Below are 25,910 nucleotides of genomic sequence, written 5' to 3'. Positions count from 1 at the left end.
TTTTGGGACTATAACCAGATCATGTTGACTTTTGCTACAATATTTCAGCTGGCAACCATCCAACCACCTTCAGGCGAGCACTCGCCACTGGAGACTGCTAGTTCTCAGTGTCAGCTTTATAGCAAAAGTTGGCACTGAGGTGCAAGCACATTGGCAGCTGTCACAGGAGTGTATCGAAATCTGCAGCCTCTACAAATATTTTTCCATCTGTTGCACTCAGGTGTACGGTGAAACTGCATATCCTCCTTCTATGGGAATGCGCCCTTGCATCACTAAAAACAAATACCAGATGTCGCCATGTGTGTCATGAAAGAAATTCTCTCTCTCAGAAGAAATTAATGAGATCACAGAGTCCCAAATTTTGTCCAGCTGGAAGATGCCGCCACAATTTATATGATCTTGTGCTAGGTGTATGTCCACAGATTCTTTAATTACTGAATCCCTAAAGGATTACGCCAGAGCCAAGATTTTTATGGCAGAATACTCCATGGAGCACCGTGCAGTAATACAGTGCTCAGCTATGGCTAGCTTAGTGGACTGTGAAAAGGCGAGTGTGGCATTCATGTTCAATGCACCTTTCATGTACTCTGTGTATTGTATGAACTGTGTAAAGTTTGCAACACTGGCAAGGAGTTTTGTAAATTTGCAGAAAGCCAGAATTTACTAACTTTCTTGCCATTGTTGGAAAGCTTCATAGGTCAGACGATATGCACAGTACATGAAAGGTGCATTGAAAGTGGGTGCCACACTCACCATTCCCAGTCCAGTAAGTTGGCTGCAGCTGAACATTGTATTACCACAGGACACTCTATGGATTATTTGACCACAAAAATCTTGGCCCCGGAAAATCCTTTAGGGATTCAGTAATTACAGAATATGAGGAAATACGTCTAGCACAAGATCATATAAATCGTGATGGCGGCTTCCATCTGGACAAGGCTTGGGACCTGGTGATCTCCTTAATTTCTTCTGAGAGAAAACATTAAATTCATAAGGACATGTCTGGTGACATCTGACGTTTGTTTCAAGTGACATGAGCGTGCATTCTGACAGAGGGAGGACTTTTAGTTTTACCAATGTGCATTTGCCTGTGTCCCACAAGTGGAATAGTAATTGTAGATGGTGTGGATTTCAATAGGGGATGCTCCTGCGATGGCTGCCAATGTGCATGTGTCTCTGTGCCAATTTTTTCTATAAAGCTGACATCGGGAATTAGCAGTCTCCAGTGACGGACAGTCACCTGAAGATGGCTGGATGGTTGCCAGCCGAAATGTTGTTGCAAGAGTCAACATGATCCGTCTGCAATCCCAAAACCTCATAAAATTTGAAAAATGTGTTGATGTTCAGCGTTATCTTTTCAGATCGATGTTGGTTCAGAAGTTGAATTTATTGTCAGTAATGCTGTAATGTTTCCATGTTGGTTGTTACTCTCAAAGTTTGGATTTTATCTTGAGTTTATTTAGCTCACCTTTATTATCGATCATAACTCTGTATTCACAATTTTCTTGGTTGCATAGGAAAAGACGTACAATGGTTTACCATAACAATCTCTTATGAGCCATCTTAGAACTAGTATCTTGTTACAAAAGTAACACATCAAACACTCATTTAATACCCATCTCAGTCACTTGACAACAAGTTTATGTCAATAAAGTCACATGACATCAACTGGATTGTAAGTCCAATGCAGATCAAGATAACTGTGAGAAAAAAAAGAAAGAAAGAAGAAGAAGAAGAAGAAGAAAGAAAATTTTTCCAAAACAGACTGTGTTCTCCAATTTGATAATGTCGAATTTTGTTGTTTGATGTTTGTTTATGTGCTTAGTATTGTCTGCACGATTGCATACAAAAACTGATTGACTCTTGAACTCTTGACTTTACAGTCTGGCTTGATGTAAGAAATACAGAGACAGTTGATGACTTATTAAAAAATGTACGTGACAGGAATCAAGACTACTTCAAACCTTTGTGTGGGCTTCCAGTAAGCACTTATTTCAGTGCTCTGAAACTGAAATGGATGATGGACAATGTTCCTGAAGTACGAGAGGCAGTTAAGAATAAGTCATGTTTATTTGGCACTGTGGACACTTGGCTCATATGGGTAGGTTTTTAATCTTTCTGCCTATTTTGAGTAATGGTAAGTTCAATGCTTGTACACTTCTGACATTGTGAGTGTGGGCAATCTGTAGTGTTGTGAACACTGAATAAATTTTCAGCTGCCGAGATAGCTAAGATAATTTTTTCATATAGATGACCAGTTTCGGCAATTCTCTGTTCCCATCTTGGTTCTAAGTTTACATCATTGCATAACCTTCTCCTTCAGTACATTACTGTGCAAACAGCTATGTACACACACTTGTAAAGCAGTACACTAATATGTGTGTATATAACTGTTATTTTAAAACTGATATACCAACTTCTAGTATAACTCATGATACCAACATGGACATACATTGTATAACACCACTTACTGTAGTCAAGGAGAAGGCTATGTAACGATGTAAACAAAGATCCAAATATTTATTTATTTACATTTTCTTTGCATGGAGCCATCGTAATGATGGCTTTTGCAAACATCTGACTTAATACAGGGCTATTACAAATGATTGAAGCGATTTCATAAATTCACTGTAGCTCCATTCATTGACATATGGTCACGGCACAATACAGATACGTAGAAAAACTCATAAAGTTTTGTTCGACTGAAGCCGCACTTCAGGTTTCTGCGGCCAGAGCGCTCGAGAGCGCAGTGAGACAAAATGGCGACAGGAGCCGAGAAAGCATATGTCGTGCTTGAAATGCACTCACATCAGTCAGTCATAACAGTGCAACGACACTTCAGGATGAAGTTCAACAAAGATCCACCAACTGCTAACTCCATTCGGCGATGGTATGCACAGTTTAAAGCTTCTGGATGCCTCTGTAAGGGGAAATCAACGGGTCGGCCTGCAGTGAGCGAAGAAACGGTTGAACGCGTGCGCGCAAGTTTCACGCGTAGCCCGCGGATGTCGACGAATAAAGCAAGCAGGGAGCTAAACGTACCACAGCCGATAGTAAAAGTCAAACGCTTTGAATTTTCGGCGCGGTTGCAACAGCTCATGGAAGGGGATGCGTTCAGTGCGAAACTTGTTTTCAGTGATGAAGTAACATTTTTTCTTAATGGTGAAGTGAACAGACACAATGTGCGAATCTGGGCAGTAGAGAATCCTCCCGCATTCGTGCAGCAAATTTGCAATTCACCAAAAGTTAACGTGTTTTGTGCAATTTCACGGTTTAAAGTTTACGGCCTCTTTTTCTTCTGCGAAAAAAAGTTACAGGACACGTGTATCTGGACATGCTGGAAAATTGGCTCATGCCACAACTGGAGACCGACAGCGCCGACTTCATCTTTCAACAGGATGGTGCTCCACCGCACTTCCATCATGATGTTCGGCATTTCTTAAACAGGAGATTGGAAAACCAGTGGATCGGTTGTGATGGAGATAATGATCAGCAATTCATGTCATGGCCTCCACGCTCTCCCGACTTAACCCCATGCGATTTCTTTCTGTGGGGTTATGTGAAAGATTCAGTGTTTAAAACTCCTCTACCAAGAAACATGCCAGAACTGCGAGCTCGCATAAACGATGCTTTCGAACTCATTGATGGGGATATGCTGCGCCGAGTGTGGGAGGATCTTGATTATCGGCTTGATGTCTGCCGAATCACTAAAGGGGCACATATCGAACATTTGTGAATGCCTAAAAAAACTTTTTGAGTTTTTGTATGTGTGTGCAAAGCATTGTGAAAATATCTCAAATAATAAAGTTATTGTAGAGCTGTGAAATCGCTTCAATCATTTGTAATAACCCTGTACTATGGTTATATTTACACTCACTATATTCTGTAGCTGTTGCTTCTTATGTCTATTTCTTACATTTATCACATTACAACTGATATGCTAATGCCTCATGTTACAATCACTATCTTAAATTTCGTTGAAAGAATATAAACGTTTTTCTATTATAAAAGATTTTAATTTTGTTTTAAAAACATTTCCCGTGTACATTCTTAGAGAGTTTGGTAGCTTGTTATACCAAATCATACCACTGATATATGGACTTCTATCAGTCATTTTTAACTTTGTTCTGTTACGGAAATAGTTATACTTTGTTCTAGTGTTGTGATCACGTACATTACTGCCCTTGATAGCTTCTGTTGGTTGACTTATAAAAAATACAACTATTTTAAAGATGTGCGGAGAATATATTGTCAGATATTTGTGCTGCACAAACACTTCACGACATGAATCTCTATGTCCCATCCTATGTAATGTTTTATTGCCCTTTTCTGTAGTAGTAGTATTCTTTTTAAATGTACATCAGCTGCACAGCCCCACATTTCAATTTCGTAATTGAGAAAGGGGTAAAGTGTTCCGTAATATACTAATTTCAGTGCTTGGCTAGAAACTATCATTGCGAGCTGGCATATGAAATTAATGTGGTATGTCCACTGCAAATTTTCATCAACATACACACCCAGGAATTTACAGTTACCATTTTATGTTGCAGAGATATTACAAACACTATTCATATTGTTGTGGTGAGAACTGCCTGTTTTAAATGTCAATAGTTGAGGTTTGGTGTCATTCACCTTGAGACCCTGATCATTGTAGTATTTTGTTACTTCTGTTACACCACTAGTAGCAAGAGATTCTAGCTCATTAGATTCACTCCCATAGAATAAGATTGACGTGTCATCTGCATAGCTTACAATATGGGAGTTACTGGGTTGTGCAATGTCGTTAATATAAATAAGGAAGAGAAAGGGTCCAAGGATTGAGCCCTGTGGTATACCTTGTAATACAGGTTCACTGGTGGACTGGGAATTCATGATTTTATTATCTAGTTTGTATGACAATTTAGTGTTTTGCTTATGATTCAGCAGGTATGTGGTTAGAAGATTCATGGCTTGATCCCCAATACTATAAGATTTTAGCTATTTAAGAAGTACGCTATGGTTTACCGTATCAAATGCTCTTGTCAGGTCCAAAAATATACCTGCAGTCTGCATCTTCTGGTCCAACAGTAAACTTCATGGATGAACTGTGTAACTGCTGTGGATGTACTTAGCTCTTTTCTGAAGCCATGCTGCGAATCTACAAGCAGTTTATATTTTGTGAAAAAGGCACTTAGCTGAGAAAGAATAATGCTTTCGAATATCTTACTAAAAGTGGGAATTAATGACATTGGTCTATAGTTGGAGACATCTTCCTTACTTCCCTTTTTATACACTGGTTTCACTAAACTCATTTTTAGAACTGTTGGATACATGTTTTCTCTAATGCTGCAATTAATCAGGTGAGTAAGGGGTTTAGAGATTTCTTTTAAGCACGCTTTAGTAATAGCACTGGATACACCATCCCAGCCAGATGAAAATTTTTTCTTTAGCAAGTATATTGCCCTGCGAACCTACTGCTCATTCACTTCCACAAATTCAAATTTGGTACACTGGGTGAGATGGCATCGAGTCTCTACCTGTGGATCTATAATATGGGTTGATTGCTCACCAGAAACGCAGTAGTTATTAAAAATATTACATATAATATCTGGGTCTTTTATAATGTTACCATCATGTCTTGTGCTGAGCAGTTCCTCGTTCATCTTGTTGGGACCTTTTCAGTATTTGTCAATCAGTTTCCAAGATGCTTTGCTTATGTTGTCAGACTGTTCTATTGTTTTGCTGTTAATATGCTTCCTTAGGTTAACAATTTCAGTTTTAAAAGTGTGCTTAGCCCTATTGTATTTTTCCTTGAAAACCTGCATAGTAGTAGCTTTATAAAGCTGGTTTAGATCATGTACTTACTGCCTGAGCATAATCAGATTTGTTGGGAGTTTTAGTCTAGGATTACTTCCATTTTTAACTACCTATGGGTTTTTTCTGACTGGAAAACTATATTCATAATGATCCAGTAGGGTTGAGTAGAATTCATCCCATTTCTCATCCGACCCTTTTACATGGTACACAGAATCCCATTTCTCATTCGCTAGTTTGTCCTTAAGAGCATTAATATTTGAGGTATTCAGCATTCGTTTCTGTAGCACAATTTTTGTTATTTTATGCACAACTGAATTGTTGTATTCTATCACCTGACAGAAGTGGTCAGAATAAAGAAAATCTAAGTTACTGTAGTTTACCTTATCTATAGCATCTTTGTTGATTATAGCATAATCTATTCTAGTGGAACACATGTCTGTCACTCTGGTGTCAGAGTTCACTATATTTACAAGATTGTATGAGGTCAGTATATCACTGAGTCTCAAGTTTACTATACTATTGGAGTTTGCATCTATATTAAAGTCAGTTAATATAGTAAGGTCATTAGAACCGGCCTGACCAGTAACACTACAAAGTTTATCCATAAACTGCATAACATCAGCATTCGGTGGCCTATACACTCCAATCACTTTATGCTTTGGTAACTTAAGATCATTACTGTGGAGTACAATACCTGTCATTTCAATTGATCCTTCTTTGGTGTGGTGTTCGAAAAAGGAATATTTTTGGCTTCTATATCCTTATTAACATAAACTACCACACCACCACCTTTATGGTTTTGCCTACAATAACTATTTGCTAGAATGTAACCTTCTAATCCATAATATATTATTTCACTGCATTTTAGCCCATGTTCCGTTATTACTAGTACATGTGGCAAGTGTCCCTCTATGAATATTTGTAGAATGTCTAGTTTGTTTCTGAGATATTGCACATATAACAAAAGAGAATTACTGAAAGCGGTAACTTGTATGAATAAATGATTTTAGTGATCTTGGGAGATGAAAATTTATTCATTGTTTATGGTCTGTAATTTATCTCTACTATTTCCCTTCTCTCATGAGTCAGATAGCATGTAGATGAAAAAGTGACAAGTCTGTTTGGAGTGGACTAACTCTTTTCTGCATTTTAAGGGCTCATTTTCCTAAACTAGCTGTAATGTGCATGGAAAACTATGCCGATATTCAATATAAACAGAATTGTATAGGTTGTGTAATCTTTATTAATGTGCCCTAGTTCACTACTAAACCCCCTTAATTCCATTGAAAGTTGTATCTTTCCATTGATCCAATATTGTGTACTATTTGTATGCAATGCAGAGTTTTCAGTTTATTTTCCTTGTTTGTCAATCTGATTTTATTTCATAGAATCTTACAGGAGGGCCTAACGGTGGTCTTCACATAACTGATGTTACCAATGCCTCAAGGACAATGTTAATGAATATTCGCACACTGCAGTGGGACAACACTCTTTGCAAGTAAGTCTTATATTGATATGTATTTTGGTTTCTCAATAACAATAAATAATAATGATTTCTGAAACATCGACTATGCACTGCTAATGTACATTTGAAGAATGAAGGAAACATATGCCTTAAACATGACCAGCATTAAGTACACTCCCAAGATTTTGTAAAAGAGAATTTTCTGAAATTAAAAAATTAAATGTATGTATTTCATTGTATATGGAAGATTGGCGTGGTACAAAGAAATTACTGAAATAGTGCTTGGTAAAAAATTGTTAATGGCGTATGGTATATTTTGACTCATTTGAAGCTTTTTTTTTTATATTTTGACTCATTTGAAGCTTTGGTTAGCAGAGTTTAAGACCAGGGCAGTTAGGCTTGAAGGATGTGTTGTGAGAACAGTTCACATTTATGTAATTCATAGAAGCTGGTGTTCGGGGTGATACAGACTTACAGGTTGCGTGGCTGCCATTGAAATCAAGCACATTATGCTCTGCTAGTGGACGATCAATTGTGCTCTTGAACAAAGTTTGCCAGTGGCCATTCATTTGAATGGACAATGGGATGGCGGTCATGCCCACACAGAAGGCTGTGCAAAACCTACAGAAAAGCTTTTATATGATACGCTATTTTCACAGATGTCCCAGCATTCTAAAGGGTAAGATATGCCTGAGCAGGATTGGAACAGGATGTTCGGGGTGGGTGCATTGAAAAGGTTTTGCACCTAAGTCTTCCACAGGGATGTTAACCCTGTGATACGTGGTTGGAAGTAGGTGCAGCATAAATACAGAGCAGGATATGTCATAGGCTGGGTGGGTGGTAGAATACCACTTTTGGAGAGATACGAAGGATTGTATGGTGGATTAGTTGAAGGATGCTGTTATGTTGTTTCAGCTGGGGTAATACTGAGTAATGAGGGTGTCATTTCATTGCAGGTAGTTCATGGGGGTTGGTCAGAGGATTAGAGGTCCATGTGGATATTACATATGAGATCTGTTTGTGGAATAGGTTTGGAGGTAGGCCTAATATTGGTCTGTGGAAATCTTCATAAGACATTGAACATACTGGGTAGGATTTTACTTGTTACTCCAGATGTACTGTCCATGGGTGAGCAGACTTTATGTTACAGACTTTTTAGTGGAAGGAACATCTGATATTAAAATATAGGTTTTGTTGATGGTTCATGGGTCTGATATGGACAGTGGTCTTCATGGAGCCATTGGGGAGGCGTAGGTCAATGTTGAGGGTGATGACATGCTGGGCTAATTAGGGCCAGGTGAAGTTGATGGGAAAGAAGGGATTGAGTCTGTGGGGGAATGAAGATAGTGTGTTACAAACTGTTAGATTTCTTGGACTGTTTTTATTTTGCTTTGTGGGCTTTGCCTGTATTCAGTGCCACTGGAGTCATGCTTACGTTGTAACAGGTTTTTCTTCTAATGACATGCTTGACTTAGCCAATGATGGACTGAATCCTTAAATCAAGACATTGTGATTTGTTTAGCACCGGAGCGAGGTGTTAGTTTACATGCCTTGTACAAGCCCGATCCCAACTGAACCAATCTTTGAGATTTCACGAGCAGCAGAGCAGACTTTATCAACAAAGTGTAACATTTCCAAAGTTTCTCATCCACCACCAAGGATTCAGATTTATTGCTCATCAGGCTGCTCATGAAAACAGCAAGATAGAACTGTTTTGTCAACCAGTAGTGTTCAAAACAACAGGCCTCTCAGCTGTTGCAGTTGCAATTCCAATTGTCCACAGTAATGCTCCAACTATGAAGCCAGCTCCAAACTAGCTTCTAAGTTGGATATAACTGAAATTCACAATGGTCAATCTTGTAATCTTACTACTGTGACACACTATATGACACCATAAATCGGCATCTTCATCTACGCCTATACTCTGCAACCCACTGTGAAGTGTGTGGCAGATGGTACATTCCATTGTACCAGTTGTTAGGGCTTTTTCCTGATCCAGTCACATGTAAGTGTGGGAAGAATGAATGCTTAAATGCCTCTTTGTGTGCTGTAATCAGTCTCATCTTGTCTTCATGATCCTTACGCAAGTGACACGTACGGGGTTGTAATATATTCCTAGCTCCATCACTTTGAGTTGGGTCCAGAATATTTCTAAGTAGGTTTTCATAGGATAGCTAGTGTCTGCCTTCAAGCAGCTGCCAGTTCAGTTCTTTCCACTTCGTTGTGACACTTTTCCATGGGTCGAACAAAACCTGTGACAGTTCATGCTACGCTTCTTTGTATTTGTCCAATATGCACTCTCAGTTCTATTTGGTACGGGTTCCACACACTTGAGTAAAGCACTTGGTTGTTACACATGAGTGTTTTGTATGCAGCCTCCTTTGTAGATTGATTGTACTTCCCTAGTATTCTACCAATGAACCACAGTCTGCCACCTGCATTACCTATTATTAAACCAGTGTGATTGTTCCATTTATATCCCTACAAATTGTTACACCCGGTTATTTATGTGACTTGACCATTTCTGGTTGTGACTCACAGTCATATTACACTCTGGTTTTTCATTTTGAAGAGTGCATAATTTTACATTTCTGGATATTTAAAGCAAATTGCAAATCCTTGCAACACTTTGAAATATTATCAAGGTGTGATTGAATATTTCTACAGCTTCTTTCAGATAGTACTTCAGTATGGATAACTGCATCATCTGCAAAAAGTCTGAGGGTATAATAACACTGTCTGTAAGGTTATTAATATACAACATGAACAGCAGGGATCTTAATACAATTTCCTCAGGCACACCCAAATTCACTTCTATATTTGTCAATGACTCTACATCCAAGATCGCTTTCTGCATCCCCCCTACCAAAAGATACTCAGTCCAGCCACAAATTTTGCTTGATACCCCATAGATCATAATTTTGATAATAAGCATGGATGTGGTAGTGAGTCAGATACTTTTAGGAAATCAAGAGATACTGTGCCTAAATCATGTGAGAAAAGTGGGAAATGGGTTTAACATGGTTGATCATTTTTGGAATCCATGCTTGTTGGCATGGATGACGTCATTCTGTTCAAGATACCTCATTACGTTTGAGCTCAAAATAAATTCTAAGATTCTACAACAATTGGCTATCTATGATATTGGACAGTAGTATAGTGGATCACTTCTGATATAATTGTCTCCCATTGTGATGCAGAAGTTTGAAATTTGGCACCAGTGGTACCTACAACCTTCGTCAGAAATGGTTCAATAGTGTGACACCCTGCAACGTCATCCTCAGGCTCACCAATGCTTCATATAGGGAGATACTGACACATGCTAAAGATGACCCAGACTCAGAAGTTCATGTGAGATGTAAGGCAGATTAATGATTTCACATTTGCATAAATTTTGCCACAATTCTGTCCCCGCCAGCGTGGTTATCTCACTTGATGGGAAGGTTGTCACACCTAGCCTGCCCACAATTCACACCTTCTCTTGATGCCTCTGTGATGGAAGTGAGAATTGTGATGCCCAGTGTGAAATCACATTGTTTTCTAATGGGTGGCTGAGGAAAACATTTCAGAAACTCTGCCCTCGGAATCGATAAGAAAAGACTTTGGTGAGGTATAAAGGGTAATGTCGAAACCACCTGTTCTTGGGTTATTGATTCCCACCCTTTCTTGCCTTCAGAAACAACAGTTCACAGTGTGATGAGCAACAGAACAACATTCTTGACAACCTTTGACACTGCTAACATCTCCTGGATGATTCATCCTTCTCTAAGGACTCAAACCCCATTGAAAGGTGGTGGACCCCTTTGAAATTGCAGCAATATGGCAATTTTTGCTCCAGTGTATAGGTTGGAACTACTAGGGACCTTTTGAAACCATTCAATAAAATTTGAATGTGATTCGAAGCAGCAAACAATGATTATGCTTTATCCATCCTGCTGTTTTGCATCTTCCTGGGGCATGAGATGATCTCAGAGGAGGAGGAGGGGGAGGAGGTTGCAAAAGGATCCTCCTAAGACACTCCCCCCACCCCTCCCCCACCCACCCTCACAATTCCCCCATTTTGGCAACATCTTTGGTGCCACCTGCACTCTTTGCCGGGCACTTCAAAAATGTGCTTGTACAGCGATGGCCATTCAATGATTCCAAGATGCTGGCATGACAGGCATCCCTTTCAGCATCCTTAGATTTTGTTTGTGGCCAGCGGAAACTAGTTCAGTGATGGAGCACCACTAAACTGATTTTTGTTGAAATGGTTGCCTTTCAAACCAGCACCTAAGAGTCTGTAAATGCCCATTTTTGTACAGGGACATTTTAAAGTGGGTGGGTGGTGGGTGGCACTGAGAGTGCTGCAATATGGGGGGGGGGCTTACTAGAGATACCCTTTGCAGCATTTAATTCATGTGTGTGTCAACATCACTTTCCCCCCTCCTCCATTATCACATCATTCAAATTTCGCCAAAAGGTTTTGAAAGGGCACTAGTTGTTCCACCCTGTATATTGGAGCAAAAATTGTCATTATGCTTCACTTAATGGGGGCAAATCATGTTCAGTGGGATTGGAGTCCCACAGTGTCCTTATAAAAGGGCGCTGAATCATCGGGGAAGGAGGTGGGGGGGGGGGGGCAGTAGCAGCCTATCTTTCCCTTATATTGAAGATTTCTAGCAACATATACAGAGCAACACCCATCAAAGCTGTTGTCTGGCTGAGCTGCTTCATGGCCACCCTCGTTGGACCCTCTGCACTCTGCTATTCCCACCTGTAGGGAGAGAGGAGGATACGTCCACACTGTTCCACATCAGATCCACAGGGTGTATATGTATGTTTTTGGACCATACCACAATGGATCTAGGGATCCTTAGTTGTTTACGGCTGCCAGTTGGTGACAGTTGCAATTTCTTGCATCCAGCTGCATCATCATCATCATCATCAGCAGCAGCAGCAGCAGCAGCTGTTGTTGCACCACTTCAATCATGTGAATTTCATATGAAAATATTAATATCATAACTTAATATAAACAGAATTTTGTGGGTTTTTTTTTTTTTTTCGATCTTGTGACAGATGCTAACTTCTTGGGCCACATTGATACTTGCTGTGGGCTGCGTGTGACCTGTGGGCCATGGGTTAGGAACCCTGTTCTGGAACATCCAGCAGGTATACTGTAAGCTGCCTGGTGTAATATCTCCAGCAGTGCATTATGTGAGCTGGCTCCCAAGGTTAATTATAGACTGGCTGCAGTCTGCTGTAAATCATTTCACTTTGTGTATGCCAGCATGTGCATTCTGTGAGAAATGGTGCAATTACTAGAGTTATGTTAGTTTACTATTCAGACTTTGCCAATATCAGCTACTACTGGACTCCTGCTTGGATGTGGCATGTGATAGGTTTTCTTCTCATGACTTGCGTGCCTTAGCTTATATTGGACTCATCTGTTTCCAGATTTATAACACCTAATTTATATGTATTTGTACCAGGTTGTATATGGAAATAAATGTTGAGTGATGTGTAAAAATGTTTTTGTAATTACGAAAAAAAGATTCTTCAGCATATTCGCTGGGATCAACACTGTCTGAAGCTAGTGTCTAAGTGGAAGAACTTTGTGCTCATTCTTTCTCAGAGCATTTTCACTTGTAGAAGGGGATATGTACATGAGAAACTATCCTTTTGCAATGGAGTTGATTTTAGGCAACCTGTGATAAATCTTGGTGTCATATTTGAAATGACAAGTGTTGACTTACACTGTAGAGATAGCATACTCCAATGTGAAATATCACATGGCAAGTACAGATGTCATCAGTGCATGTTGTTGAGTATACTACCTGACAGCTCATTAATTTTCTGATGATGCAGTTTCTTGGCATACTGTATGATATTGATACAGTGGTGTTTAAAAGTCAGCATATGATTCAAATATACACCAGGTACTTTTATGTATATTAGTCATCCAGTATGACAACATTCTGTTTTATACATAAAGTTCTTCCTGCTTCCTCAAGTGGGAATTGTTTTTTGTGGTACCTAGGCTTCTGCTAATTGAAAATACATTGAGTTAGATCAAATGATTTCGTTAAGGTTATCTCAGTGATTTCGAGAACATATCCTTGGATTCCAGTTACCGTATCATTAGCATAAACAAGCTTCTGGTAACTTCTAGCAGAGGTGGTAACTTCCAGCAGAGGTTGATCATTTTTATACACATGGAATAAGGGTGGGTGCCATTGTTCTACTCGATGGAAGCCTGTTTTCTTGGTGTTTTGCTACCTTTGTTAAGTGTTTTTTTTCCTACCTGAGAAAGTGTAGTCTCTTCAGTAAGACTGTATGATATATTTATTATAACTCACTCTCAGAGCTCCTGTCATTTTCTTTTCTTTGAAGCCATCCTTAGTGTACAGCTTTAGATTGAGAATTTGGGATAACAACTTGTCTTCCTTTCTACTTTATAGGTCCAAAGTCAGCTGGCTCTGTTATGAAGAAAAAAATCTATTTGTTCTGATAGTTGAGTCAGAATCAGGCATTCAATGATCTTGGTTAGGTGGCTCAGGAAGATATTGGCCAATATCTTTTTGGATTGTCTGTAAGCGTATTCAGCTTCAATACAGACATTGTATGGGCCTTTATCTAGACATTAGGAAACTGATGCATATGATATTTGTGTGGAAATCTAATAAATACACTCCTGGAAATTGAAATAAGAACACCGTGAATTCATTGTCTCAGGAAGGGGAAACTTTATTGACACATTCCTGGGGTCAGATACATCACATGATCACACTGACAGAACCACAGGCACATAGACACAGGCAACATAGCATGCACAATGTCGGCACTAGTACAGTGTATATCCACCTTTCGCAGCAATGCAAGCTGCTATTCTCCCATGGAGACGATCGTAGAGATGCTGGATGTAGTCCTGTGGAACGGCTTGCCATGCCATTTCCACCTGGCGCCTCAGTTGGACCAGCGTTCGTGCTGGACGTGCAGACCGCGGGAGACGACGCTTCATCCAGTCCCAAACATGCTCAATGGGGGACAGATCCGGAGATCTTGCTGGCCAGGGTAGTTGACTTACACCTTCTAGAGCACGTTGGGTGGCACGGGATACATGCGGACGTGCATTGTCCTGTTGGAACAGCAAGTTCCCTTGCCGGTCTAGGAATGGTAGAACGATGGGTTCGATGACGGTTTGGATGTACCGTGCACTATTCAGTGTCCCCTCGACGATCACCAGTGGTGTACGGCCAGTGTAGGAGATCGCTCCCCACACCATGATGCCGGGTGTTGGCCCTGTGTGCCTCGGTCGTATGCAGTCCTGATTGTGGCGCTCACCTGCACGGCGCCAAACACGCATACGACCATCATTGGCACCAAGGCAGAAGCGACTCTCATCGCTGAAGACGACACGTCTCCATTCGTGCCTCCATTCACGCCTGTCGCGACACCACTGGAGGTAGGGCTGCACGATGTTGGGGCGTGAGCGGAAGACGGCCTAACGGTGTGCGGGACCGTAGCCCAGCTTCATGGAGACGGTTGCGAATGGTCCTCGCCGATACCCCAGGAGCAACAGTGTCCCTAATTTGCTGGGAAGTGGCGGTGCGGTCCCCTACGGCATTGCGTAGGATCCTACGGTCTTGGCGTGCATCCGTGCGTCGCTGCGGTCCGGTCCCAGGTCGACGGGCACGTGCACCTTCCGCCGACCACTGGCGACAACATCGATGTACGGTGGAGACCTCACGCCCCACGTGTTGAGCAATTCAGCGGTACGTCCACCCGGCCTCCCGCATGCCCACTATACGCCCTCGCTCAAAGTCCGTCAACTGCACATACGGTTCACATCCACGCTGTCGCGGCATGCTACCAGTGTTAAAGACTGCGATGGAGCTCCGTATGCCACGGCAAACTGGCTGACACTGACGGCGGCGGTGCACAAATGCTGCGCAGCTAGCGCCATTCGACGGCCAACACCGCGGTTCCTGGTGTGTCCGCTGTGCCGTGCGTGTGATCATTGCTTGTACAGCCCTGTCGCAGTGTCCGGAGCAAGTATGGTGGGTCTGACACACCGGTGTCAATGTGTTCTTTTTTCCATTTCCAGGAGTGTATTTCTGGACCTTAGGGTAGAAAGGTTTGATTTGATTGACCTGGATCTCATCAATACAAACTTCTTTGAAACTCTTGCACCAGCATGTAGCTTATTCTAATTTCTTCATAGTGACTCTCCATGTCTTCTTTATTTCGGTTTGTTCCAGCTGTAAATGTTTTACTCTGGTGTACCGTTTGAAGGAAGCCTGTGGACAATTCTGTTGGTGTTGACATTAATGTGCACTGGTCATTTGGTTACAATGATATTGTGGCAGTTTTCTACTCTCCAAGTTTTTTGACTGCTGTGGCTCATGAGCTTTTCTTTCCTAACTTTGTTCACCTTTATGTTTATGGCAAACAGTAGATTCCTCCAGTCATGGGAATGCTTCACCAAAATGATTTGCTTTGAAAAGACAGAAAAACCTGTGTGTAAATAATTTGTCTCTTATGTTAACCTTCAGACACAAGCATACCTGCAAACTTAGTGGAAATTTTAGGGAACATTTTTGATGGGTTAATGAACTTGTCATATGATTCTGATTTAGGTTTGGTAGTAGTGATTGTGTTATTCATGGCCACCATCAAGTCCAGCTGTCCTTTTTGGAGATGAGCCTTCTGTAAATTTCATAGTCTGAGGTAGAACAATTACTGTGACCTGAAATGTATTGGACATTTGTACCATCCATTGTGTCTGTGCCGGTGTTACTCCATTTTCATTATTATATGTTCAGTAATCTGCCCCCCTCCTCAACACTCACAGAAATGCGAAACTGACTGAAAAAAATCTTCTATTACAGTCTTAATTGATTTATTATGGAATGTGGTGGATCACTGTGAGAGAATTTTGTCGTTTGTTGATGGAAGCTACTGCACAGCTGCTTATCTCTACAGTTAATATTTCTGTTTTCTAGAGTGATGGCTACGGATTCATTTTGAAAGCCTTGTTTAGTGGATACTTTCCCATGTTGTTCAGTGATCATATGGATGTATTGCAGCATCAGCCCCCATACTATTTAATCTCAGGGGTTCTTGCATACACAAGATAGAAAGAAACACAAAGGAAAGTGTTTGTGGTTTTGATAGTTACTGCTACAAGACACTATTAAAGCCACCTGAGTATGTCGAATAATTGTTTCCAAGAAATATGATGGAACTTACACATTATTTTCCAGTGGTAAACTTGAGAAATCTGTTTTGCATGCAGTTACCTTGTTTCCAGATGTCCTGAATTAGCTTGTATCTGGTCCTAGTTTTTGTATGCGAAATTTACGACTCAGTTCCATGCAATATGAAATGTGTTAAAGGATAAGCTGGGAAAATTGTTTACTCATGTGCTACCAAAACAAAAATAACAGATACACACAGTTAAAAAAGGCAGCTATACTGAAATCTCTCATGTGCTTTCAGGTTTATATCATTTTGGCCAATAATAAATATTACTGTACCTAATGACACTCATGATTCAGAATGTTGAATGATTGTTCCTACTCTTCAAAAATTTGCTCATTTTTTCTTTATCCTGACAAAAGCAATTTACTGTTCCTATTCTTGTTTTTGTAGGTAATAAGTAGATGGTTATCTTCTGTGTACTTTTGAGGACATAAAATAAAAATGTTTTAATGTAATAATCCTCAGAGGATTATTGCAATATGAAAAGAGGGGGTATAGTTTTTTTTTAGAATTATTGCAACAGTCTTCACATGTCGTACAGCTCTATTCATGCTTTAACATACGCTACTGGCCATTAAAATTGCTACACCGTGAAGATGACGTGCTACAGACGTGAAATTTAACCAACAGGAAGAAGATGCAGTGATATGCAAATGATTAGCTTTTCAGAGCATTTACACAAGGTTGGCACCGGAGGCGACACCTACAACGTGCTGACATGAGGAAAGTTTCCAACCGATTTCTCATATACAAACAGCAGTTGACCGGCGTTGCCTGGTGAAACGTTGTTGTGATGCCACGTGTAAGGAGGAGAAATGTGTACCATCACGTTTCCGACTTTGATAAAGGTTGGATTGTAGCCTATAGCGATTGCGGTTTATCGTATCGTGACATTGCTCCTCGCGTTGGTAGAGATCCAATGACTGTTAGCAGAATATGGAATCGGTGGGTTCAGGAGGGTAATACGGAATGCCGTGCTGGATCCCGACGGCCTCGTATCACTAGCAGTCGAGATGACGGGCATCGTATCGGCATGGCTGTAATGGATCGTGCAGCCACGTCTTGATCCCTGAGTCAACAGATGGGGATGTTTGCAAGACAACAACAATCTGCATAAACAGTTCGACGGCGTTTGCAGCAGCATGGACTATCAGCTCGGAGACCATGGCTGCGGTTACCCTTGATGCTACATCACATACAGGAGCATCTGCGATGGTGTACTCAACGATCAACCTAAGTGCACGAATGGCAAAACGTCATTTTTTTCGGATGAATCCAGGTTCTGTTTTCAGCTTCATGATGGTCGCATCCGTGTTTGGCGACATCGTGGTGAATGCACATTGGAAGCTTGTATTCGTCATTGCCATACTGGCGTATCATCTGGCGTGATGGTACGGGGTGCCATTGGTTACACATCTCAGTCACCTCTTGTTTGCATTGACGCCACTTTCGAACAGTGGACGTTACATTTCAGATGTGTTACGACCTGTGGCTCTACCCTTCATTCTATCCCTGCAAAACCCTACATTTCAGCATGATAATGCACGACCGCATGTTGCAGGTCCTCTGTGGGCCTTTCTGGATACAGAAAATGTTCGACTGCTGCCCTGGCCAGGTCATTCTCCGGATCTCTCACCAATTGAAAATGTCTGGTCAATGGTGACTGAGCAACTGGCTTGTCACAATACGCCAGTCACTACTCTTGATGAACTGTGGTATCGTGTTGAAGCTGCATGGGCAGCTGTACCTGTACACGCCATCCAAGCTCTGTTTGACTCAATGCCCAGGCATATCAAGGCCGTTATTATGGTCAGAGGTGGTTGTTCTGGGTACTGGTTTCTCAGGATCTATGCATCCAAATTGTGTGAAAATGTAATCACATGTCAGTTCTAGTATAATATATTTGTCCAATGAATACCCGTTTATCATCTACATTTCTTCTTGGTGTAGCAATTTTAATGGCCAGTAGTGTACTTTCTTTTGCAGATACGGTACTCGTATACTTGGTGTGTTATTTCTGTGCTCACCTTTAGCACTGAACTGCTCTCCTGTGCCTTCAATTTATTGACTTATTTTTCTTTTTCCCCGCTAGTCCATAAAGTGCTAAATTTCCTCTTTGGAATACTGATGCCGCACATCTGCTGCCCCTTCAGATGGGTCTCATTATACTGTGCTTTAGAGCAATTGTAAAAGATTTGTATTGGTCTTTCAACTTCTGCAAAAGACTTGTTTGATTTTAAGGTTAAAAAGCTTGATGCTCTTCGTCTTTATAGTCATCAGTATAAGAAATGAATTGTGATGAATTCAAATGTAAGGGACTGGATACTGCTTGAGCCATAGCAGACAAATGGTGGCACTAAGAGTAAAAGACATTCAATACATGGCCAAACACCTCCAGCTACTAACCCAGTTCTGTTCATTCACAAGAGGACATCCATATAACTGATAGTAAGACCTCCTTTTGTCACTATTACAGTGTTTAATCTGTAGGATTCCATTGAGTTGTGATACACTTAGTGTCAGATTTCTGATTTGAGTGAATAGTTCTCACTGGATTTTTGAGTGGCAACCTCCATACTAGTTCATATCCAAAAAGATGCGCAGTGAGACTCATGGAGACAGTCAGTCCAGCTGATACCCTTCAGACACTGATTCAGTGACCTTTACTTTGTGGGTAGAATGGGTAGCAACATTATAATACTGATATGGAGAAGTCAGATTCCAAATTGTTGCCACAAAGCGAAAAACATGTTGCATGTTTTTACAAACATTTGTGTTCATTTTCTAATTGACAGAAACAAATAGTCTGAATCAAAATAAGGAAATACAGCCCCAAATATCTATTTCCATAGAATTTCACTGTTGCTATAATGTTCTCAACTAAATATCATTCCTTATACATCTGCCAGTTCCACACATGCACATGTCTACCACAAAGTCAACATGATGTGATATTTCAGCAGTTCGTTCGACCACTATCTTCAGGGAAGATGCTGTTTCTGAGTTTCTCTAAGCTGATTTCAGTTGCCAAAATATTATAGCAAGTTTATTTTGTAACTCGCAGCCATGTTGCCAGGAACATCTTTAAATAAAACCATGTTTGTAATTACATGCGTCTTCTATTTATCATCATGACTGGTACTTTCGGGGCGTTAGCATGGTATTGAAAATTGTACCCTCTCACTTGTGGCGGTTTATTCAGTCATTGATGTTTGTATCTATATTGCATTTGAAATCCTCTGCAGTTAATGAAAAGGATGTGTGAAAGTTTGTTCATAAACTATGTCGAAGAGTTTGATGGCACTATCAGTTAATTTCTGAGTCATACTAAACAGTAATTAAGTTTAATGGTTTCTTGGCATTTCAACTTGACTACAGCATAGCTAACTGTAGATCTGAGCACTTTTACCACCATCTAAATCTCCGATAGAATACCTGAACTTGTAGGAGCTTGTATTTGTAACTTATAAGAACTTGCTAATTATCTCTGTCACCTTCTCTTTAACAGAAAACATTTATAAGATGTTGGCAATTTGAACCTTCATGTAGGCAATTCAAGCAGCACAACCTGCTGTCAAACGTATCACATTTGGTGAGGGTTTGGGGGACTCGTGAGGGAGAAAGGAACTGTGTGACAGAAGACCTAAAATTCTGATTCTTAGCTGTTACCTCTGATAGTAACCTGGTTCCTTTTTATTGATGTAGTCTCATTAAGATATCTTTGCCAGCATCGTGCTAATTTCTCCATGTGAGCTTATTTGCCTTATAATTTTTAAGTGCCATTTTAGTGTAATAAACTTGTTGTTACCTTTTTTTCAGATTTTTTGGTATACCAAAAGAAATCTTGCCTGAAATCAGAAGTTCATCAGAAATTTATGGATACGTTGCTGCTTCCCCTTTGGAAGGAGTGCCTATTTCAGGGGTAGGTTGGTTTAAATGTGTCCATGAATGTTTCTTAAATTTTTCAGTCACTGTATTTATCTTCTACATCTACATCTGCATGATTACTCTGCAGTTCACAATTAAGTGCATGACAGAGGGTTCGTCGAACTACCTTCAACCTACTACTCTACAGTTCTTTTGGGTCTATGGAATGAAAACTGAATCTAATCTAAACTAACAGCGTGCAGGAGCACTTAAATCTTTCTGTGTGAGCTCCAATTTCTGTTATTTTGTCATGATCATCATTTCTTGCTATGGATTTGGCAACCAACTGTATATGTTTGCATTCAGAGGAGAAGGTTGGTGATTGAAATTTCAGGAGAAGATTCTGCTGCAACAGCCTTTTTTTAAATGACTGCCACCCTAATTCACACATCAAGTCCGTTGCACTCTATCTCCTGTTCCGCAATAATACAAAACGAACTTCCCTTCTGTGAACTTTTTTGATGTCCTCCGTCAGTCTCATCTGATGCGGATTCCACACTACACACCAATAATCCAGAAGAGGGTAGAGAAGTGTGGTGTACGCAGTCTCTCTAGTCAACCTGTTGCATTTCCTAAGTGTTCTAGCAATAAATTGCAGTCGTTGGGTAGCTTTATCCACAATGCTATCTTTGTGAACATTCCAACTGAAGTTATTAGTAGCAATCTGCAAGTATTTAGTTGAATTTACAGCCTTTAGATTTGTTGTGTGAGTTATTGTGTAACCAGAAGTTAGGAGATTTCTTTTAGTACTCGTGTGGATAACTTCACACTTTTCTTTATTGAGAGTCAATTGCCATGTTTTGCGCCGTACAGATATCTTGTCTAAATAATTTTGTAGTTGGTTTTTATCAAGATGGCAAATCATAGCATCCTCTACAAACAATGTAAGACAGCTACTCAGATTATCTCCTATGTCGTTTATGCAGATCAGGGACAGCAGAAGGCCTATAACAATTCCTTGGGGAATGCCAGATGACTTCCGTCAATTACTATGAACTGTGACCTACATGACAGGAACTCGCGAATCCAGTCACACAACTGAGGCAATAGTCCATAGGCATGTCATTTTAACAAAAGAAGCTTGTGAACAATGATGTTGAAAGCCTTCTGGAAATCTAAAAATACAGAATCAGTTTGACAACCCCAGTCGATAGAACTCATTGCTTTGTGAGAGTAGATAGCTAGTTGTGTTTCACAAGAACAATTTATCCTGAATCTGTGCTGACTATTAGTCAATAAATTGTTTTCTTGAGGTAATTCAGTATGTTCGAACACAGAATATGTTCCAAAACTCTACTGCAAATCGATGTTAGTGATATGGGTCTGTAATTAATTGGATTACTCCTGTTTTTTCATTTTTCTTTGGTGTTGGTGTAACTTGTGCAACGTTGCAGTCTTTAGGTACAGATCTTTCGATGAGCGAGCGGTGTTATGTCATTGTTAGATATGGCACTATTGTATCAGCATACTCTGAAAGGAACCTGACTGGTATGCAATCCGGATCAGAAGCCTTGCCTTTATTAACTGATTTAAGCTGCTTCACTACATTGGGGATATCTTCTTCTAAGTTACTCATGTTGGCAGTTGTTCTAGATTCAAATTCTGGAATATTTACTTTGTCCTCTTTAGTGAACGAGTTTTGGAAAACCGTGTTTAGTAACTCTGCCTTAGTGGCACAGTCATCAGTGACATGACCGTTGTTATTGTGCAGTGATGGTATTGATTGCGTCTTGCCGTTGGTGTACTTTACATGTGACTGGAATCTCAATGAGTTTTCTGCCAGATTTTGAGACAGAGTTTCATGTGGAAACTGTTAAAAGCATCTTGCATTGAAGTTTGCACTAAACTTTGAGTTTCTGGAAAATTTTGCCAATCTTGTGGATTTTGCATTCATTTAAATTAGGCATTCTTTTCTCGTTGCCTCTGCATTAGTGTATGAGGGGGAGGATCAGCACCATTGCTTATTAATTTATGTGGTATATATCTCTCAATTGTCATTAATACAGTTTTTTTGAATTCAAACCCTGTGTAGTCTGTTCTTACATAGTCAGATTGAAAGAAGTGGAGACTGTCTCTTAGATAGGTGTCTATTAATTTGTATCTGCTTTTTTAAATAGATGCACTTTACATTTATTTTTGGTGGGTTTGGTTGTTATGGTGTTCAGTCTCGCTACAACTGCCTTGTGTTCACTAATTCCTGTATCCGTCATGATGCTCTCTATTTGTTGCTAACAGAACAAGTACGTTTTCGCAACCATTTGTACTTCGAGTCGGCTGTTGAATTAATTGTTTGAAATAATTTTCTGAGAAAGCATTTGGTAAAATTTTGGATGATGTTTTATGCCTATCGCCAGCTAGTATGTATTTTACATAACATATTAAGGGCAGATTGAAGTCACCACCGACAAAAATTGTGGAACTGGGGTACCCATTTGAAATGAGACTCAAGTTTTCTTTTAATTGTTCAGCAACTGCATCGTCTGAGTTGGGGTCAGTAAAACGAACCAATTATTAATTTATTCTGGTCGTCAAGTATAACTTCTACCCATATTAACTCACAGGAACTATCTACTTAAATTTCACTACAAAGTAAACTACTTCTGATAGCAATAAACCCTCCAACACCGACTGTATTTAATCTGTCCTTTTTGAACATGGTTGGGTCGTTTGAAAAAATTTTGGCTGAACTCATCTTCGTCTTCAGCCAGCGTTCTGTACCTGCAACAGTTCGGGCTTGAGTGCTTTCTATTAACGCTTGGAGCTCTGTTTATTTCCAACACAGCTACAATAATTTACTACTACAATATCAGTTTTTGTTCTCTGTACCTTCCTGTGTATGCCCTGCGCCCTTGTAGACTGAGACCCTTCCTGTAATTTCCTGATACCCTCTAACCTAAATGAACTGCCCAGTCCCTTCCACTCAGCCCCTGCTACCCGTGTAGCCACTTTGTGTGTGTGTAGTGGACTCCTGATCTAGTAAGCAGAACCCAGAAACCCACCACTCGATGGCACAAGTTGAGGAATCTGCAACCTACATGGTCGCAGAACCTCCTGAGCCTCTGATTGATACCCTCCACTTGACTCTGTACCAAAGGACCACAGTCGGTCCTGTCGATGATGCTGCGGATGGTGAGCTCTGTCTTCATCTTGCAAGCGAGACTGGCGGTCCCTACCACTTCAGCTAAACTAATCTCAAGAGAACACGCTCTGCCAAAAATACTTCACCAAAATCAGTTTTCTGTGCATTTTCCACTGATATCTGTGATATTTTGTTTAAATAATTGGTCTTTGTAACATGTTATTTATGAGAGTCACTTAAACAGCAATGTTTACAAATATTTTAGAAAATTGGGAGACAAGTGGAATGCACTTAATTTCGTTCTTCTATACGGGATACATTTACACTAATCAGTAACATTAACTAAATCATGATGGCTAAATTCTAAACTTAATTCAATTATTGCCTATGATGCTCAGTTTTCTTTTGACATGCTGTCCCCAACCTATCAAAATCCTTGAAAATACTGAATGTGGGTTATTCTCCTCCAGCTTAATGTAATTTTTCAGCAGATGCAATTGACGAATAAACACTTTAAGGCTCTCATACATGACAGTTCAGAAATCCCCCTCGAGCAATTGAAGGTTTGGCAACATTGCCGATGTGCTTTGTTTAAAAAAACGGAATAATATTATGTTGTAATGTTATGTTAGGTGCAGATTACATTTCATCATTGCAAGTTTGGTCAACAGTGTTTGGAAATGATTGGTTGTTTTCATAATTATGGAGGTTTATTATCTTTTTGCTAATTCAAAGTAAATGTTACCATCTTTTTAAGTAGGACAAATTCTTTTTGTTGGAGAGTTAGCTCTGGTAAGTAGTTGTTTTTTTCTGAATATTTCTCTAAGGAAGATGATGTGGTATTTTGTGATGATATTGCATCTTTTACGGAGCTTTATTGAGCATAATTTTAGTGTTGAGTTATGCCTCCTCTTAGGTAGTATGAAAGCAAGACTTCTCCACAATGATAAAAATCTCCTGCTGTTCTGGTTGGTCATGTAATTAACGATGAGGAGACATTAGAAAACTTTAAACTGTTACTCACACTCAAACAATACAAGAAATATGAATACCATGTATGTGAAATCTCAGAATAATGCATTTTGGCTGAGTGTGTAGCTTTGGTACACAAAGCTGAGCTGCATTTCACACGAGGGGGGCAGAAGAGGGGAGAAAAAACATATTCTGAAAGTAAATGGTGTGTTCAGAATGAAACTTTGATCTCATATCACTCCTCTTCTTAGCCACAAAAATGTGTACCTGCACCCTCTGCACATTAAATTGGGTATCCTCAAAAACTTTGTGCAAGCTGTGGAGGAATTATTTCATGGATTCATATTCATATATTTACAAGACTAGATTTTTCAGACTAGGAAAAATAAAAAAATAAAAATTTTATAAGACGATAAAATAATGAAATAATTATTAATGAACATTTCCATGGTTGTGTTTCATAAAAAGTCGACAAGAACATTTTAGACAAACTTAAGGCAGAGAACTTTCACAATATCATATGTGAACCATGATACATAACATGTCTTGTTTGATCATTTTGATATCTTCCCAGATAGCCTTGATGTTCTAATAATAATAATAATAATAATAATCACAAAATGTTGCAGTGTTGTCCATTTTCTATTAGACCTTATAAAACGTTCCTGGGGCAGATCATCATAGGAATTGATTTCTCTGTCATTTATATTCTCAGCTCTTGTTGTGAGAGCAAAACCTATTTCAATATACATAAACTATGTGATCAAAATTATCCGGACACCTGGCTGAAAATGACTTACAAGTTCATGGTGCCCTCCATCGGTAATGCCGGAATTCACTATGGTGTTGGCCAATCCTTAACCTTGGTGACAGCTTCCACTCTTGCAGGGATATGTTCAGTCAGGTGCTGGAGGGTTTCTTGGGGAATGACAGCCCATTCTTCACGGTGTGCTGCACTGAGGAGAGCTATCGATGTTGGTCAGTGAAACATGGCATGAAATCAGCGTTCCAAAACATCCCAAAGGTGTTCTATAGGATTCTGGTCGGGACACTGTGTAGGCCAGTCCTTTACAGGGATGTTATTGTCACGTTACCACTCCACCACATGCTGTGCATTATGGAAAGGTGCTCGATTGTGTTGAAAGATGCAATTACCATCCCCGAATTGCTCTTCAACAGTGGGAAGCAAGAAGGTGCTTAAAACATCAATGTAGGCCCGTACTGTGATATTGCCATGCTAAACAACAAGCGGTGCAAACTCCTTCCATAAAAAACACAACCACACCGTAACACCACCGCCTCCGAATTGTACTGTAGGCATTACACATGCTGGCAGATGATGTTCACCGGGCATTCGCCATACCCACACCCTGCTGTCGGATCGCTACATTGTCTACTGTGATTCGTCACTCCACACAATGTTTTTTC

The 25,910-nt window shown here is 40.1% G+C and overlaps 1 protein-coding gene across 1 annotated transcript in view; it reads left to right on the top strand.

Moving 5' to 3' along the window:
• Positions 1 to 25,910, top strand: part of LOC126187794 (glycerol kinase-like) — a 163,459-nt gene that overhangs the window by 23,246 nt on the left and 114,303 nt on the right. Inside the window, exons 5-7 of the mRNA XM_049929069.1 lie at positions 1,884 to 2,101; positions 7,185 to 7,294; positions 20,324 to 20,426. Coding sequence (XP_049785026.1) covers positions 1,884 to 2,101; positions 7,185 to 7,294; positions 20,324 to 20,426 — 431 coding nt within the window. The remainder of the gene's footprint in view (positions 1 to 1,883; positions 2,102 to 7,184; positions 7,295 to 20,323; positions 20,427 to 25,910) is intronic.

This window comes from Schistocerca cancellata, chromosome 5, assembly GCF_023864275.1.
Source record: "Schistocerca cancellata isolate TAMUIC-IGC-003103 chromosome 5, iqSchCanc2.1, whole genome shotgun sequence".
In the NCBI taxonomy this organism is placed as follows: Eukaryota; Metazoa; Arthropoda; class Insecta; order Orthoptera; family Acrididae; genus Schistocerca; species Schistocerca cancellata.
This window is presented reverse-complemented; position numbering and strand designations above follow the sequence as displayed.